Below are 20,027 nucleotides of genomic sequence, written 5' to 3'. Positions count from 1 at the left end.
CCATATTTAATCTATAGGACAAACCTATAAAGGAAGTATTATTATCCCCATTTTATTGATAACAAAATGAAATTCAGAGAGGCCACCCAGCTAGTCAATGGTGAGGTTGGGATTTGCAGCCAGGATTGGAAACAGCTTTGCAACATTCCACAGACCATGACTGCAGTCACTCTACAGAATAGTTAAAATAGTTAGGTGTTTATGCCTAAAGACGTGAGCTTCAACTAACTAGGAAGTTATTCTATATAAATAAGTATATTCATCAAGACCACTGGGGCATTCCTCTGTTAGGAAGAGATGTCACTGGTCTGCAAGTTTTTTTAAAAACAGGAGAAGGAGCCAGATGGTAAGTTTTACCATCAATATCCTTCCAAACGATAAGTGATAAAATTTTATAAAAACAAATAGTAAACATTTTTTTCTCTCTCTAGTAGTTTTATTTATTTTTTTTTTAATTAATTTATCGTTGTCTGCGTTGGGTCTTCACTGCTGCATGCAGGCTTCTCATTGCGGTGGCTTCTCCTGTTGCAGAGCACGGGCTCTAGGCACATGGGCTTCAGTAGTTGTGGTGCGTGGGCTTCAGTAGTTGTGGTGCGTGGGCTTCAGTAGTTGTGGCTTGCGGGCTCTAGAGCATAGGCTCAGTAGTTGTGGCACAGGGCTTAGTTGCTCTGCGGCATGTGGGATCTTCCCGGACCAGGGCTCGAACCTGTGTCCCCTGCATTGGCAGGTGGATTCTCAACCATTGTGCCACCAGGGAAGCCCCCCTCTCTAGTAGTTTTAAAATAAAGCCCCAAAATTCATTGACGTTCTTCAGGAAAAAAGGCGTTCATGTCCTCTCCCCTCAAATCTGTATTCTTTCGCTGCTTGACCAACAGGGCATGGTAGAAATGATGCTTGGCCAGTTTCTGGACCCAGGCCTTAGGAAACTGCCAGCTCATACTTCATACCCTTTGATGCAATGATTCCCCTAATGAGAAAAATTAAAGTGGCAAAACAATCTGGAATAATAGAGTAATATTAATATAGGTGGAAAAATCCAAAGGATAGCATATTTTGTAGGCATTAAAAATGCTCCCCAGGGGACTTCCCTGGTGGTCCAGTGGTTAGGACTCCATGCTTCCAATGCAGGGGGTGTGAGTTTGATCCCTGGCTGGGAAACTAAGATCCCACATGCCACAGGGCGTGGCCAGAATAAAATAAAATAAAATAAAATAAAAATGTAAAGTAAAATAAAATAAAATAAAACAAAATAAAATAAAATAAAAATGCTCCCCAAATGTTTAATGCCATTGGGAAATGCTTATGAGATGAAAAAGCAGCATACAGAATTGTATGTATCATATATAATTATTGTAACATTGCCAAGAAAATTTGTCCAAAGAAGTACTAGAAGACAAGACATAATAATCCTTTTTTTAGGGTAGTAAGATTACAATTGATCCTGTCTTCTTCTTCTTTTTTTTTCCTTGAATTCTATTTTATTTATTTTGATCCTTTCTTCTTTATATTCATTTTTCTCTACACTATTTTTGTTTCCCCCAATGGACAGTCATAACACCTTTTAGTGGGAAAACACCATTGTGTATGAGATTTGACCCTCAGGTAAGCAAGCCTGTGCCCTCACATACCTTCTGTGGGACTCAGATTTCCATAGTGAGGAGACACCAAGTGGATCCAGACATGGATTTGCCCATGAAGAGACCAAAGGCTGGGAGCAGGGCAGCCTGCATGAGTGGGGCTGTCCTTCTGTCAGGGACAGTCTCTCTTGGCAGCCCTGGGACAGACCTCTCCGTGGCCCACCACACAGCAGCTGCAGCCCTCCTTTGGCTTTGGAAAGCAAAGACACCTTCCTCACATTTTAGGGATGGCAAAGAATTAGTCACCCTGTGTTGATAAAATAGAAATGAGCTTTAACAGGGCTTGATTACCAGAAGCTTGCTGGGGAGCCACAAGGGTTTGGGAAGCACGTTGCTTGTTAACTGGTGATTAAGATATCTCACACTAAACACACTCTCTTGCAACAAGGATAGATTGCGTATTTCTCCATGCTCTTAATCAATTTCAAATATTAGCCCATCTGGGTCAAAGTAGGATTTCAAAAGTGGTAAACATTGTCTATGCCTGAGACAGATTTTTCCACGACCATATGAGAGGGTGGAAGAAAAATAAATCATTCATTCCTTCGACAAACCTTTCCCGAATGTCTAGCATGCCTTAGGGATATATAAACGAAGAAGCTGGAGCACACTTCGAATTAAACACAAGCTCTTGCAGCAGTCCGCATCACTTGGGTTCTGGGGCTGACCCCTGTGGCTTTGCAAGAACCAGTTTTTCCCATATCATCTGAACCCCGCTTTCACTGACCTCACGTGGGTGGCCTGAAATTGACCACAGTGATGTAGTTACACCACAGAAATCAACGAATGCCAAAGAGCAGAGAGCTGGTTGCTAGACATTTACCAACACACCACTGCCTACAAGGCCCAATGAGGGGTCCCCATACACCTCCCCCACTCACCTCCAGCCAGCCCCTCCCTTCTCCTTGTGTGCTGACCACACTGACCTTGCTGGGTGTCGAGCCCACCTCGTGCGTCGCCACCATGTAACGATACACGTGTCTGTCTGCACAGGCTTATTTATTCACTTCACCTCTCTGTACCTATTTCAAAACCAATGGCAGCAGGACTTGTGCAGGCCTATGAAAGCTGAAATACGCTTGTTTGTGGGAACCCATCTCGACCGAACGTCCAGACGCACAAAGCCTGAGCTGGGGCGTGCTGGTCAGACGTCTCTGTGAGGCTTTTCTTAGCCTCACTTTATATGTGAAAGAAATAGTACTATCAAAGCATAGGCTTCGTCCACAAGGTGAAATTAAGCCTATAATCAGGCCAACCTGAATCATTAAAACATCTGGATTAAAGAATACATTTAAATCAATTTCTTTTCAACCTTCCAAGAATATAATTCAGTGCGATTGCTAATGCCATTTCCAAATACTACAGAGGCCAGTGTGCTTTTAAAGAGCTTTGGTTTTCTTAAATACAAATGCCCTTCATATATCCAGAGCCCAAATATAGGGCAACCTCTCCACTCCAGGGCAGGGCAGAGCAGCCGAGACTGCTGTTACAGAGTTAGTTTTAAAGGCTCAGTGGCCTTTTTCAAGCTTTTGCATCTTTACTATGTTGTATGAGACATCAAATAACAAGCTTCAGAGAGCCCTGCATTAGCAGCCAACATTTTGCTTCTTAAGTGCTAAAACTGCACGTTGTCCTTGGGTAATAGTCTCCTAAGTCCAGGTAGCCTGGGATCCACCCGCTTCAAGGCAGCTGGACCGGACGATGTTTCACCTGTCCCCATCCCCCCGCCACCGCAAATCGGGCTACTGAAGACATCCCAGGGCCCACCTGCTGCATCCAAGGTGGGGTGCAAAATGAGGTGGGAGGCGGGATGAGAAACCAAGGGAGCCAGGCCCCTGGCCAGGGGATGATTCTCCTGGTATTTCTTGATCCTGTCTGCCTCCCCGGTTGCGGCCCCTACTTTCTTCCTTCTTCTTTGGCACCCGATGCTTCCTGCTTGGCTTTCTGCCTTCCTTACCCGGCGTCAGAATGGCATTCTCTCACACCCTCTCCCCTCACCTCCTGACCGTGACACTGGCGCGGAGTCTTTGGAGGTTCTTACCAAGAGCGTTTATTACTGGCAACGAGATAAACAGCAAGGAGGAGGGTCTCTCCTCCGCCTCCCCCCGCCCCCCAGGCAGCTGTCTTCACGTTCGTCCACTTGGTGAATATGAAATGGTGCGTCGGGGCCACTGGACCACAGCACACGAAGCAGCCAGCCCGTGAGGTACCCTAAGCACGCACCCGGATACCCTATCGAAGCCTCCTGTCATTTGCTTTCCACTGATTAAGTTCAGATTTCGCTCACTGCCCGTTACAGAGCAATTTGATTCAGCAAATTCCAAAATGGGACTAAAGTAACAGGAAGAAGCCTGAACATGGGACTCACCCAGAACCGGCTGCAATCAAGCTTGAAAAACACGTTTGGCCAGCAGATTCGACACTGATAATAATAGTTATTTCTCTTTTAGATGTGTCCCCAAAGGACGTGTCCAATGGCATGTAATCATCTCAAATTTAGCAAGAGTAAGATTCCCTCTCAAATGTAATATTTTACTTTTAGCCTGGCTCTAAATGTTCCCCCTGTCTGGGGTTCCCTTTCTAACTTTCTGCACAGATATTGAAAAAGACAAACAAATGTATGGAGCAAAGTATATTCCATAGAAAACTACCAACTGTTGAGAGCTGGGGGTTATCTCATCAGAACAAAAAAGGTGAGGCAGGGGTAGCGTACTTCAAAGGAGTGAGAGGGCGTTTCCCACTTTCAGCAAGTTATTAGTCTTTGGTAATAATAATTATTATTAGATATGTGTATATTGTGTGTGTGTGTGTGTGTGTGTGTGTGTGTGTGTGTGTGTATTTATTTATTTATTTATTTATTTATTTATTCTCCTTCTTGTCTGTTTATCTTGTAACCAGTAAAACATTCTTAGAAAAAAACTTGTTTGTTTAGTTTACATCATAAACTACTTGTTCAAAATATTTATAATTACCCACAATTAATTATGATTTAATTTAATTGTGGGAACGTTCCATTTCATTAAGGCAACCCTTATTACATTTCTGCCAAGTCTCTCCCTTCAGTCTCTAAAATGATCAGGCCCCCTAGATATTTACTGCAGGTGTTAAAAATGGTTTATAAATACATTCCATTCACGAGTATTTATAAAAGTGCCTATTCTGTGCAAAATTCTATGCAGAGAGTTGGTGGGAATGCCATGATGTAAAGTGAAAAAGAGAAAGTCCTGCTTTCAGAAATGTTCAAATGTCATAAGGGGGATACGTACAATACTGGTAGATCACCCATCATCTCAAACCAAGACTGACATCTAAAATTCTCTGAAAGTGTTTCCTCAACTATTTAATTAGTCCATGTCCTAAATCTAGGCACTTGTGTGAATGTCATCTTCAAGCACTTGATTTAATGTCTCATTTTATATAGAAAGTTCTTTCATTATTCAATTAAATGTGAACTTAACGTCCCCTTTGATGGATGGGGAAGGAATTTGGAAGAAAATGAAAACTAGAAAACTAAAGAGAAAAGTAGCTTTTAAGGACATGATTACAACTGATTATAGTCAACACACACACACACACACACACACACACACAAACACACCATACAACCATGGCTGAAAAGGAATGCTTATACAAGGACAAAAAAAATTGTGGTATTCCTGTTCCTAGAGAGTTACCAGTTTCCACTTTCTTTGACAATAAAATTGGCAATAACATCTTGTCCTTTTTTTAAACAACTTTCTTTCTACATCTTCATATCTGAATTTCAATGACCCTAATTAGAATTCAAGTGACACCAATTTATATAAATTTTGTTAACACAGCAATGGGGCTAGAAATGGAAACTTCCAATATGGACACAAGTTGTGCTCATATTAATAGAAATAACTGCCTGCTTCCTTTCCCGTCTCTATCCCCCTTTCTTAGAGCCAGATATTAATAAAACATTAATACAGTTAATGTACTGCATATGGGGGCCCAATGATCATATTTTCAAAGATAAGATCTATGGTAAAAAAAGTATTGTAATACCAGAACGGGTATACTGGTCTAACTATTAACCTTTAGAAACGTTCAAGTCTTTAAAATGCAAGCAATTTACAAAATGTTTAGGAGCTTAGATTTCTAACAACTACCATCTGAAGTTAAAAATCAAACATCAAAAAACTCAAGTAGACTTTACAGGGTGTAGGAAGAAGCACTTCTTGATAATTTCGGGCCGTCACTTCCTCACTCAAGAAAAACACTTAATGGCATATGTTTCTACGGGTATATTCAGTTAATTTTATGTCTCTCTCTTCACGCTGAAGAAAATTCTATTTCCTGGAATTAAGGGATTGCACTCCTTTTTAAATTCTAATTTCAACTACCTTCTAAATTAGTCACAGTATTTTTTAGAAAGATAACCAGCAAATGAAATAGACTCAAGAAAAAGTAAATGTATATCATAATTACCTTTTGCCTGATCCAAAGTCCTCACCTTCAGGCATTTCTGCCCTTTGAAAACAATAACGAAGTGGAGAAGGCTGCAGCACTTTTGTGCTACGACAGTTTCTTCTCCACGCTAACGATGACTATCCGGAGGGGAAAACCCCAGTAGTCAAGTTCTTCTCCTTTTGGAGTAAAGCTCTCCTCCCCTACTCAGAAAGTAGGTGTTTGCAAACTCCCAAAGCCCCCGCCTGCCTTGAATGAAGCTAGGAGCCGGGCTATTATGACTGTCCCCTTCTAAAAATAAATAGGTCACCTCTTGCTCCCAGGACCGTGACAGGCAGCTGGGAGCAAGCGCTGCCCAGCTGCCCAGCTTCTTCGCTCCAGTCCTGTGAGGAGGTGTCACCATCCAGCTATTAACCTTTACCAGGATGACTTCACCTAAGCCAGCCTACCCTTTCTATTTCCTGCTTTTTCCTGGCATGACAAGGCACTCCCAAAGGGCGGCGAGCTGGAAACTTCAGCCTGGCCTATCAGATCTCCACCTCACAGGAGGGGCTGGAGGGTGGAGAGCAAAGTGGGCAGGACCGCGAGAGCTGAGAGGCTTGTTTGTTGTGGAAATGCTTAGCCACTCAGCAAAAAGATCCCTTACTCACAAAAAAAAAAGGGGGGAAACGCCAATAAACAATGGTGTTTGGAGGGATATTGTTTTGCAAGAAAATCTTCCTTTGGGTCATCTAGATTTCTCAACTCTGAAGTAAGCACACAAATATGAGTCCATGTGTTCCTTTGGGCAACACGGTTTCTTCGGAGGGACTTCCCTCTGTCATCAGGGACCAGCCTGACATTGGAATGTGGCCGAGCTGTGGGCCTGAGATGTTCTGATAGCTTGGCACATCATTACGTACGAGTCATCAATCACCAGGTACCCTCATTCCCTGCAACTTGTAATAGCAGGACAGAAATCACTTCACTTCTTGCTTTCAAAAAAGCTGGATGAAACATTACTGAGATCCCTTTAGGAATATAACCTAAAAACTTTGCAGAAAAACTTGAAATCATTTTTTTTTTCCTGATTGGGAAAGTCAAGTAAGGCTATAAGCAAGATCTAATTATTAAGAAACAATATACTTTTCTTAGATACATGCACCCCAATGTTCATTGCAGTACTATTTACAATAGGCAGGACATGGAAGCAACTTAAATGTCCATCAACAGATGAATGGATAAAGAAGATGTGGTACATACATACAATGGAATATTACTGAGCCATAAAAAAAAGAACAAAATAATGCCATTTGCAGCTACTTGGACGGACCTAGAGATTGTCATGCTGAGTGAAGTATGTCAGACAGAGAAAGACAAACGTCATATGATACTGCTTACATGTAGAATCTTAAAAAATGGTACAAATGAACTTATTTACAAAATAGAAATAGAGTCACAGATGTAGAAAACAAACTTATGGTTACCAAAGGAGAAAGGAGGGGGGGAGATTGGGATTGACATATACACACTACTACATATAAAATAGATAACTAAGAAGAACCTACTGTATAGCACAGGGAACTCAACTGAATACTCTGTAAAGACCTACATGGGAAAAGAATCTAAAAAAGAGTGGATAGATGTATATGTATAACTGATTCACTTTGCTGTACACCTGAAACTAACACAACATTCCAAAACAACTGTACTCCAATAAAAATTAATTAAAAATAAAATAAATAAATAAAAACATTAAAAAAAGAATACACTTTTTTTTAAACATCTTTATTGGAGTATAATTGTTTTACAATGGTGTGTTAGTTTCTGCATTATAACAAAGTGAATCAGCTATACATATACATATATCCCATCTCTCTTCCCTCTTGCATCTCCCTCCCTATCCCACCCCTCTAGGTGGTCACAAAGCACCGAGCTGATCTCCCTGTGCTATGCAGCTGCTACCCACTAGCTATCGATCTTACATTTGGTAGTGTATATATGTCCATGTCACTCTCTTACTTTGTCCCAGCTTACCCTCTCACTTTTCTTTTTAAAGTGTGTGTTCCATTGTCACAGGATTAGTAATAGCTAATCCTAGCAATATCTCTATATTCAATGTATACTTTACATTTATATGTGTTAAAGTGATTTCTGGAGCATTAAAAAATTGAAGATTCTAAACAAATATTATCTTTCTCTGAGGCACTGTTAGCTATTTTGTAGCACACGCCTGTCGCAATTCGTGACAATTCTTTAATATTCCACAGAAGAGCTAAAGTTTTAGACTTCAAAGTCTAAGAGTAAGTTGCTGCAGATACTCAAACACGTAACTCAAATACTGTTGACCTTGAAAGAAAACAGTCATAAGCAGAGTTCTGAAGATCAGGGTGTGCCCGAGCCTCTCAGGGTTGGAGCAATGTGCTGTCTTGTTAGAAATTCCAGGCCTAATGAAGTGAAAAGTTGAGACGCTGAAAATATTATCCATGAGAATATTTTACCACCTCTGTTTCCCTTGACCAACAACAGTGCTAATTCTATGATCTAATTCTCAGTTCTAACAATCCTATCCCATTAATTTTACCTTTTTTATTCTTTTAAGCTTCTCTTATACTACTTCTTGAATATCTGAGTACCGCTGTTGTTGAACTTAGCTGCTGATGACTGCAGACCAGACTACTGTATCCCTGAAACCTGCCTCTCAATTTTAAAGGACAATTAACTGATCGGTGTGAGAGATGAATTACCCATTACTACCATAAAATGTTTCCTTTAAAAATACTTCCTTTAAGCACGCCTTCATGCATTTTAAAATTACTTGCTCCAACCATAAATTCCCCTTTAGATATGTTTGTGTTAACTTCTGAAATTCCCAAGGACAAGGAGGGAAAACAGGATGGCACAGATAACAAAAGCCAGCTGTAGGACACAGTGGGAGGTTTCCTCGCTCCAGTGACACCTTCGGTCCGGCGGGGGGGTCTAGGGTGCCAAGGGCTCCCTCATCATCCCTGACCGGAAACCCACTGGGCATCCCAAATTTAAGGACTCACAGAATACAGCCGTGGGAAAGACCCTGAGGGCCACGAAAGCCATCCAAGATTTTCAGACGCTGAAAGGGGGGCCCAGCAAAGTCAGGTGACCTGCTGGGGGCAGAGCCAGGAACAGCCTCCAGGGCAGGAGTGGAGGGCTCTTTTCATCCCTCCAGCCGAACAGCCTGCAGAACACACTCACTCTGGCAGAAGTGCGTACACGCGGCCAGACACGCACACGGTTTCAGTTCTCTTATACCCATACTCTTTCAAACTTTGTATGCATTTAATTTTAGTAGTAGACTTTAAGTGAACATTTTTATTTCTCTCGCAGTTTTAATCGTACAGTATTACGGCCTAAGAAAATAACTGCCATTTCAAAGCTAAATGTCCACTTCTCTTAATGCCCTTTTTTCTCTTCACACAATCATCGGCCTAAGAGTTTTGGTTTTTTCCATCTCTCCTACGGCAGCGTTGACTGAGGCTCTGGAACTTTCAGAGACAAGAGGAGGGACCCTCCCTCCATTGGAGGTTACAGGACAATATTAGCATGAATGGCTAAGAAATGGGTGGGGTTCATTGGTGGAGAGAAAATTATTAAGAGGGGTAGGTTAACTCCTTGCTAAACTGACCTAACAGAATTCTTGCTGAAGGCAGGCCAGGGTGATCAGCTATTACCTAGGGGATGGTGAGACACGAGGGATTTGGTTAGATATTAAGGGTGACCAAATATCAAGGGCGTAACACCATATACAAAAATAAACTCAAAATGGATTAAAGACCTAAATGTAAGGCCAGACACTATCAAACTCTTAGAGGAAAACATAGGCAGAATACTCTATGACATAAATCACAGCAAGATCCTTTTTGACCCAGCTCCTAGAGAAATAGAAATAAAAACAAAAATAAACAAATGGGACCTAATGAAACTTAAAAGCTTTTGCACAGCAAAGGAAACCATAAACAAGACCAAAAGAAAACCCTCAGAATGGGAGAAAATATTTGCAAATGAAGCAACTGACAAAGGATTAATCTCCAAGATTTACAAGCAGCTCGTGCAGCTCAATAACAAAAAAACAAACAACCCAATCCAAAAATGGGCAGAAGACCTAAATAGACATTTCTCCAAAGAAGATATACAGATGGCCAACAAACACATGAAAGAATGCTCAACATCATTAATCATTAGAGAAATGCAAATCAAAACTACAATGAGACATCATCTCACACCTGTCAGAATGGCCATCATCAAAAAAGCTAGAAACAATAAATGCTGGAGGGGGTGTGGAGAAAAGGGAACCCTCTTGCACTGTTGGTGGGAATGTAAATTGATACAGCCACTATGGAGAACAGTATGGAGGTTCCTTAAAAAACTAAAAATAGAACTACCATATGACCCAGCAATCCCACTACTGGGCATATACCCTGAGAAAACCATAATTCAAAAAGAGACATGTACCAAAATGTTCATTGCAGCTCTATTTACAATAGCCAGGACAATGGAAGCAACCTAAGGGTCCATCATCAGATGAATGGATAAAGAAGATGTGGCACATATATACAATGGAATATTACTCAGCCATAAAAAGAAACGAAATGGAGTTATTTGCAGTGAGGTGGATGGAGTTAGAGTCTGTCATACACAGTGAAGTAAGTCAGAAAGAGAAAAACAAATACAGTATGCTAACACATATATATGGAATCTAAGGAAAAAAAAAAAGGTCATGAAGAACCTAGTGGCAAGATGGGAATAAAGACACAGACCTACTAGAGAATGGACTTGAGGATATGGGGAGGGGGAAGGGTAAGATGTGACAAAGTGAGAGAGTGGCATGGACATATATACACTACCAAACGTAAAATACATAGCTAGTGGGAAGCAGCCACATAGCACAGGGAGATCAGCTCGGTGCTTTGTGACCACCTAGAGGGGTGGGATAGGGAGGGCGGGAGGGAGGGAGATGCAAGAGGGAAGAGATATGGGAACATATGTATATGTATAGCTGATTTACTTTGTTATAAAGCAGAAACTAACACACCATTGTAAAGCAATTATACTCCAATAAAGATGTTAAAAAATATATATATATCAAGGGCAGAGGATTCTCGATAAACTGACTTGACAAATTTCTTGCTAAAACTGGGTTGCTGAGGACATAGCCAAGGACGGGGCCTGGCTGGAAATGAGCTCAGAGGAGCCGGACTAGTTTGGTCAAAGAGAGAGTCTCTGTCACCTCCTAAGAACAAGGCACATTTTAATTTTTTTTTAATTAGCACTCAGTGTTACAAACTGTATGGCCCCTCCAGAGGGGCACTGTCCAGTATGGTAGCCCCTAGCAGCACCTGGCTATTGAGCACTTAAAATGTGGCTAGTTTGGAATTTTAGGATGGAATAGGAAAAAAGAATGTAAAATATCTCGTTACCAATTTTTATATTGATAACATGTTGAAATAATAATATTTGGGATATATTGGTTAAATAAAATGTATTATTAAAATTAATTTCACTTCTTTCTGTTTACTTTCTCTAAACGTGGCTGCTAGAAATATACAATTATATATGTAGCCTGCATTCTGTTTCCACTGGCCTGTATAGCTCTAGAGCTTCAATTTTCTACTTTTCTGCCAAAACTGGCCTAAATTTGACATAAAACAGAAGCTCCTTTGAGAGCTCACTGGCTAACACAATCTTACCAATTGTTTCAAAAACATTTCCAGAATCACTTTTAGTCAGAAGGGAAAGGGGTACAAATTACAGAAGGCAATTAACAGGGCAGTTAATGGACAGTGCGAAGAGTCCATTGAGTATCTTCTCCCTCCATATCTTGGCTTCTGCTGTTCTCCACCCAAAACCCTCTCCCACCCTTGCTTCCCTTTGGCCTCCGAAGACAAGAGCCCGTAAGTAATTTCTTCAAGGCCAGGCTGTATCCCAAGTTCTTGATTCCCTTCCCTCCTCTCACCTCTGGTTTATTCCCTTTGGCCTCCAAACACAAGAGCCCATAAGTAATTTCTTCAAGGCCAGGCTGTATCCCAAGTTCTTGACTCCCTTCCCTCCTCTCACCTCTGGTTTACACCACCAGCTATCCCAGCCTCTTCTTGCCAGTTCCTGACCCTCCCAAATTCTACCTTTCCCTCAGCCCACAAACATACGCAGGCCTTTTCCAGAAACCCCACCACCACTGACCATACATCTCCTTCTAGCCCCAAACCTCTGTCTGCCCTTCACAGCCCAAGGTCCTAACCAGGGGTCTATGTTCAACTCACTCCTCACCAATTACAGCCTACCTTCTGCCCCTACCATGGCCCTGACAATGCTCTTCACATGCAGCTGATGCTTACTTTCCCTCTAATCTGCCCTGACCTCGTGGGGCCCTACGTGGCTGCCCACTTCCCTTTATCTTGACGCTCTCTCCACCCTGGGCTCCAAGACGCCACTGTCTGTGCCCAGCCCCACTCCTCTCAACAGTCCTTCTTGGTCTATCTAAGTGTCTCTCTTCTAACTGACTCCTCAGTCTTAAGCGTTGGTGATCTCTAGGGCCGGCCTTCCCAAACCTGAAACAATACAGAGTCGTGGGTCCCAACCTCAGCCACTCTCCACTTCCACTGGTCTGGGATGGGTCATGAACTTGCTTCCAAGATGCTGCTCGTGGGGGGAGGAACCACTCTTGGAGAGCACAGTCCTGGCGTTCCAACATTGGCCACCTTCCTTTTCATGCTATACAGTCTCTCTAGGAAATCTCTCTATTCCCAGAATTTTAACTCTGACCTCCAGGCCCAAATCTATATTGCTAGTCACACACTCTCCAGAATTCCAAACCTATACAGACAGTGCCCGACTTACAATTTTTCCACATTATGATGGTGTGAAAGTGATAATACACATTCAGTAGAAACTGCCCTTGGAATTTTGAATTTTGGTCTTTTCCTGGGCAAGATGCGGTGCGACGCTCTCTCGTGACGCTGGGCAGTGGCAGCGAGCCTCAGCTCCTGGTCAGCCCTGTGATGACGAGGACCGATAATCCATACACTTAGGACCACTCTGTACCCAGGCAGCCATTCTGTTTTTCACTTTCGGTACGGTGTTCAATACATTACATGAGATAGTCAACACTTTATTGTAAAATAGGCTTCGTGTTAGATGACGGTGCCCACCTGTAGGCTCACAGAAGTGTTCTGAGCATGTTTAAGGTAGGCTTGGCTAACCTGTGATGTTCAGTAGGGTAGGTGTATTAAATGCATTTTTGACTTACAACATTTTCAACTTATAGTGGGTTTATCGGGATGTAACCCCATTGTAAGTCGAGGCGGCTCTGTATTTCTGTCACCCACTAGCTGTGGTGCACCAGAGCTGCCTCTGACTCGCTCATGGAAACTCTTACCATCTCTTTCCACTCCACGTTCAGTGCTGTGAAGGAGCTAGTCTGCAGCCAGCCACAGCATGAAAATTGGCAAATGCTACAAACCAGCTGCCATCCCGTACTCACCCCGAGCCAGGTGTTAAAAATGTACCCATACAACACTGGATACTAGGCATCTTAACCTGTGTTAAATTAATTAAATAGGGAGGACATTAGATGGAGGTGGTTCTAACTCCTTAGAAGCCAACATAAGCAAACCAAAACCTGAGCCTACAAATGCCTCAAGGTTCAGAAACCGAAACATAAGGACAACCAACCACAAGCATCCAACCAGGGTTCCCCAAATAAGGGCAACCGCTTGGGCTACAGCCAATCAGGTGAGTTCCTTGCTTTGCTTCCGCATCTTCTCTATAAAAGTCTCATCCCGGACATCCCTCGTGGCGCAGTGGTTAAGAATCCACCTGCCAATGCAGGGGACATGGGTTTGAGCCCCGGTCCGGGAAGATCCCACATGCCGCGGAGCAACTAAGCCCGTGCACCACAACTACTGAGCCTGCGCTCTAGAGCCCGCGAGCCACAACTACTGAAGCCCGCGCACCTAGAACCCGTGCTCCACAACAAGAGAAGCCACCGCAATGAGAAGCCCGCACACTGCAACGAAGAGTAGCCCCCGCTCGCCGCAACTAGAGAAAGCCTGCGCACAGCAACAAAGACCCAACGCAGCCATAAATAAATTAAAAAAAAAAAAAAAAAGTCTCGTCCCCAGCTCCTGTCAATGGAGCACTCTGACCACTTCTGGTTGGTGCCACCAGATTCAAATTGATTTTTGCTCAAATAAACTCTTAAAATTGTTAATGTGCCTCAGTTTCTCTTTTAATACCTGGAAGTCCCATAAACATCTCCAAAAACGAGCCCAAAGAGGATCCACCAACTCTCAGTAACCTGCTCTCCCTTATCCTTTCCTATTTCTTCTCTTCATTTTCTTTCTTTGGAAAAATAATTCTCCATATCATTCTCAATCCCATTTTTCTGAAGCATTTTCTTCAATGAATTTAGCAACATCTCAATGTATCTTCACTACTTGCTGACACGTCAGCTATCGGAATCCCTCCCACCTTCCCACTAGGAGATACGCAGGGACCTTATCTTCTTGTTCATTATTGTTTCCCAACAATACTACAAAGCATGGTAGAGCCAGCTCCTGGAACAGCACACACCATATTATTTTAGGGTGATACTATTAGTCAATATTAGTTACATCAGTAAAGTGAAAAAAGGTTCCAAATGGCCAACTGAGGCAAAAACATGGGAATTATATTCATTCTTCCCTCTCGCTCACCAGCCAGAGAAGATTCTCACCAAGTGCCATCAACCCTAACACACTGAGCTGTACTTGTAACCACCCTTGAGACTGTGCCTTCTGTGGTTATTGCCTTCAATCAGTCCAGCATCACCTGTTGCCTAGGCTAGGGGCCACCAAATACTTGTGATAAAGCACCCCTAGCAGGACATGCTGTCCAAATACATTGTGCATTTATACATTATATGCATATATATTTTCAATGTACAAATATGACCTGCAAATACTGTATGTGCTTCAAAAATCATATGCAAAATAAAAACATGTAGAGATAAAATAAATATAAGCATTCTTTGTAATTGCAAAAAAACCAAAACAATCCCTATCAATAAGGGATTAATTAAATTATGGTGCCATGAAATCCTATGCTAAAAAGGATGAGATTATTATGAAAATCTTTCCATAATATGGTCAACTTTAAAGAGAGACTAGAAAACAAAATGTATAATATCCCATTGATATAAAAATATACATTTACATACTGATGAAAATACCTCAACAAAGATATGGATGAAGAAAGGGAAACCAGGAGGACAAGGGGAAGGGGGGAGGGGAGGGAGAGGAGAGAAAGGAAAAGTGTTTCAAAGGACCTACACTGAGGTATTGATTGTGGTTTTCTTTTCTGGCTTAAGAAAACAATGAATATTTTCTATTTTATTCTTTTTGCCTGTCTGTATTTTCAATTTTTCAGCAACAAATACAAATTGCTCTTTTGGTAAGCAAAGACAATGTTCTTAAAATATGAAAAAGAAAAAAGGTTACTTTTAAATGGAAGGGGAAAATTTTTTCTGTGGTTTCCTGTCACTAAAGGAAAAAAAAAATCCCTATTCTTTCATTTGGGTCTTCAGGATTTTTCCCTCAAACCAGACCAGGAAGAGTTCCTACCTTCAAGGATTTGACCACTCAGAAAAAAACACATGTTGGTTGAAAGAATGAGAGAAAGAAAAAAGAAAACAGAAACAAGCCCTCCCTCCACCCACTGACTCGAGAGGATAAGAATTCCCCTTCTCGGGGGCTTCTCTGGTGGCGCACTGGTTGAGAATCTGCCTGCCAATGCAGGGGACACGGGTTCGAGCCCTGGTCTGGGAAGATCCCACATGCCGCGGAGCAACTGGGCCCGCGCGCCACAAGTACTGAGCCTGCGCGTCTGGAGCCTGTGCTCCGCAACAAGAGAGGCCGCGATAGTGAGAGGCCCGCGCACCGCGATGAAGAGTGGCCCCCGCTTGCCACAACTAGAGAAAGCCCTCACACAGAAACGAAGACCCAACACAGCCATAAATAAAATAAATAAATAAAAAAGAATTTCCCTTCTCCACTTTTTTCGTATCCCACCGAAGACTTCCGGTGTTGCCAATACAGAATTTGTTTCCCATGAAAATTCAGAGTATATGCTATGCACTTTTCAAAAGTGGAATAAGGGTATAAATTAGTATCAAAGCCAGTGTATTTCTGGAGCAAAGTAGAAAAGGACATCTTTTTTTCCTTAGATTAAAAAGAAATAAAAGGTTCAAATGATTACATATGTAAATGATGTGAATGATGCCACTCAGTAGTGACGATGTGATGAGTAATCATGATGTGCTACACTGAGAGAGATGGTCCCTCTCTCTTGCTTTCTGGTTGGTGGAATCATATTGAGACTTGTCCTAGATTGGTGGCTTTCCAAGCAATAAAAACTTATTTTTCCTAAATGCTATGCTATGACAAATCTCAGTATATAAAAGACACAATAACCCAAAAGACTTATTCAGGTTTAAAAGGGAACAGGGCACTGAGAGGTGGCCTCAGTCCTGCACAAAGGCAGCCCTTGAATCGGATCCTTGGAAACCCAGAGTTGCACAAGTTACAGTTGGAAAACTGTGACCGGGACCATCTGGACGGCTAGGAAGAGAAAGTGGGAATGTTGTTTCTCAGTCTCTTCTCATAATAATTAGAACAGAAAAAACCCAGTTACTCTCTTTATCCTTTTATCTTTTTTAAGCTTAGAGTTATGAAGTGTTTTCCTCAAATTTCTTTTCATCCGAACATAGCTCGCACTCTACAACCAACGCACAGAGCTTCTGAAGTCCCGCCCTCTAGCTTTCTGGTCAACCTTCTCCTTCCTTTTGCTGGAGGTACCACTGTAGTCACCCTACTTCCCAGCCTGGGACAGTCCCCAGTTTCACCTCTTGTCCTGGTATAATTAATAACAGACCCCTTTCACTCTCATCAGTATACCTGTTTAGGTCATCAATTGTAAGATAACCCAATATATTACCATGTTCTTCCCCCTATTTGTCAGAACTTCCATTTTGCTAATGTGTGCTAGATTGTTGTTTTGATTATCACATAATTTGTTATGGTCTCAACAGGGACCCCCAACTGGAGCCAGATCTGTGCCACAGACCATTCAGTTTAGCCAGGGGGTGCCTCTCACACCCTTCCAGTCCGGTCCATGCTATACCCATTGTCTGACCTGTCGTCTTGGGTCGAACTGTGTCCCTTCCTAAAGTAGATATTGTTGGAGCGAAGCTGTCTGTAAAGTGTGGTTTGGACACTTGTGGGTGCAGCTGCCCCAGGGATGCTGAAGAAGCCAGCATCCAGGAGTGGAAAGATCAAAATATGGGAGGAGAGTCAGCAAACGTCCAAAGGGGAAGAGGGGGGAAAGGAGTGGAGAGAAACTGGGGGGCAGGGAGGCCGGCAGGGAGCACCGTGAAAGACTCAACAGCCTCCAAGAGGTGGACCCTGTACCAGCTGCGTCTTTGTCATGCTGGTCTCTGTGGGGTATATTTGATGTCCTAACATTTAAATAAAATATTTTTCTTTATTGAAGTAGAGCTGATTTACAATGTTGTGTTAGTTTCAGGTGTACGGCAAAGTGATTCAGTTATACATATACGTGACAAGAACACTGAATACAGTTCCCTGTGCTATACAGTAGGTCCTTGTTTCTTATGTGGTTTTTTTTTTTTTCCATTTTATTTATTTATTTATTTATTTACTTATTTATTTATTTATGAGCTGCGCCGGGTCTTAGTTGCAGCACACGGGATCTTCGTTGCAGCATGCATGCAGGATCTAGTCCCCCAACCAGGGATCGAACCCGGGCCCCTGAACTGGGAGCTCGGAGTCTCACCCACTGGACCACCAGGGAAGTCCCTCTTACGAGTCTCTTAATAAAAGTTCATTATATGTTGTTAAATTTTAAATTGTGATATTTAGGCGTTAATGACCATTTGACTCCATGAAGAAAAGTGTAAACACCGCAAATAACCCATTTGCTGACTCAATCAGTGTGTTCACGGTGGGGTACGGCAGATGGAGACGAGCAGGAAGGGACATGACTTCGGGGCACAGGAGTAGCCTCGGGAAACGAGGAGAGGAAGAAGAGGCTGTTTGGCAACCGCTTAAGGAAGCGAGGAGAGAAGGACTCCAGGAAACCAGCAGGTGCTGGGACCTCCGGAGTCACACCAGCCAGCATCACTGGCTTGGTTTGCGTGTGTGTGTCCTGTGTTTACCAAGACCCATTTCACTGTGCTAAACAGGGTCTCTACAAACTCTTGTCTGTGACCCCCTCTCTGAGGACCTGTTGGTCACCAGTGACTAGTTTCATTCCCACTTACTGCCTCATGCCTTCTCTCCTTAGAAAACTGTTGATGTGCTTCTGTATCAAGAGGGGTTCTTTCTCTCTTTATCTCTTCTCCCTCCCATCCTTCCCAAACCCCTCCCCCCCCAAAAAATGTCTACAAAACTGCAGGAGTAGAGAGACTGATAGAAATCAAATTCCCAATGGTGCCAAATGTCACTATTGGTTCAAGCTTCCCTCCACAGAATAATCCTGAAGAATAATAATCTTGTTTCTGAATAATCTTGCTTGCTTGGTTATTGAAAGCTCTCTTTTAAGGCTCTATGTGTATTTTAGGGGTGAAGGTCCTTGACAGAGAATCTCTGGTTCCAAGAAAGTTCGAACAAATAGCCACAGGAGAGAAAGAACTCTGGCAGATCCCATTGCTCTTAGTAAACATAAAGAAATGGAAAATTTCTAAGGCCACAAATCATAGAGACAGAGGTCTTTGCGCCGGTAAAGACGGGAGTGGCTCCAACAAGAGTGGCACACAGCTCAAACCAAATCTTATCTCTTGCACTTAAAACTACAATGCAAAACAGAGGGCAATTGCAACTTATGTTTAACTAAGGATTACATAATACTTTTGTTATCTGTTAATCTCCCTTATCAGGTGTTGCTTATGTCAGTATTAAAAAGTACTTTTCATTCCTTAAATAGCACCTGATAAAATGCTTCCTGGCTATACATTCACCCAGGATTTTGTGGAGAAGCCAAACTGAAATGGAGACTTTCCAGCTCCACAGCCTTGTAATAGTTAATCGTGATTAGTTTTGAGGGTACCAGAAAGCCTCTTTCTAGTCCCATTTGGCCACGCATCATCTGACACCCTTGTGGCCTTGGCTGGATGAGTTCCACGTGCTGACCCGGCCTTGGGTAGGGGTAAGAGATCTCAGACACTGAAAGGGCCGCCCCTCCCTGGCACCAGTGTTTTCCGGAACGTGCTCCAGGGCTTGCTAATATCCGACAGCCTCCAGGCATTTCTGAAAAGGAACCAGCCCTTTCAGAAGCATTTGCTACAGGAAAAGCTGGGTATCTGCTGGCCTGGATCAGTGGGAAAGAAGAAAGCCTTCACTTCAGAGACCTGTAACTGCTTCCTGCAGCAGGGCAGCTGCCTCCAGTGATGTGGTGGGCCAGCACCTCCATACCGCCTCGACCACTGTCTGACTGTCTGATAATAAGCCCAGCCTCTCAGAAACGTGGTGTGTCTCCTGCAGGCCACCTCAAGGTTCCAAATAAGGCACGGGTAGCAATCTGAAGGTGACCATGAGTGAGTTCATTTCTAGCAGGCATGAGTAAAACCCTTTCAATGACTAGCAAAAAGCAATGAGCTTTAAAAACAGAGTGAAACAAATCTAAAATGTGACCCTTGAAGAGCCTTAGCCGAGAAACCGGGCATTGAGACAGGGTCAACCTGTGATCTCCTGCCTCCACAATAACCCCTCAGGACGGGCTTCCTCGGGCACCCAGCACCTCTCTCCTATAAGCTTAACAATCTTGTCTTCTTGTAATAACCTTTTTATTTGGCAATGATTTGAGATTTACAGAAGAGGTGCAAAGATAGTACACAGAGCTCCCGTATACCCCTCACTTAGTTTCACCCCGGGGTTAACATCTTACGTTACCACG

The 20,027-nt window shown here is 42.7% G+C and overlaps 1 protein-coding gene across 3 annotated transcripts in view; it reads right to left on the bottom strand.

Annotated features, from left to right (window-relative positions):
• The window catches only part of RETREG1 (reticulophagy regulator 1), a 125,459-nt gene that overhangs the window by 31,686 nt on the left and 73,746 nt on the right, over nucleotides 1-20,027 (bottom strand). The window contains exon 1 of one of the 3 annotated variants that reach the window (XM_082453811.1): nucleotides 6,090-6,257. The exons of 1 other annotated variant lie outside the window; for it this stretch is intronic. In XM_082453811.1, the coding sequence (XP_082309937.1) occupies nucleotides 6,090-6,124 (35 nt within the window). In that variant the 5' untranslated portion in view covers nucleotides 6,125-6,257. Of the gene's footprint in view, nucleotides 1-6,089; nucleotides 6,258-20,027 lie in introns of those variants that run through there. One more of the 3 variants, XM_082453812.1, reaches the window with a different exon arrangement.

Source organism: Balaenoptera physalus, assembly GCF_965194825.1.
Source record: "Balaenoptera physalus genome assembly, chromosome: 3".
Classification (NCBI taxonomy): domain Eukaryota; kingdom Metazoa; phylum Chordata; class Mammalia; order Artiodactyla; family Balaenopteridae; genus Balaenoptera; species Balaenoptera physalus.
This window is presented reverse-complemented; position numbering and strand designations above follow the sequence as displayed.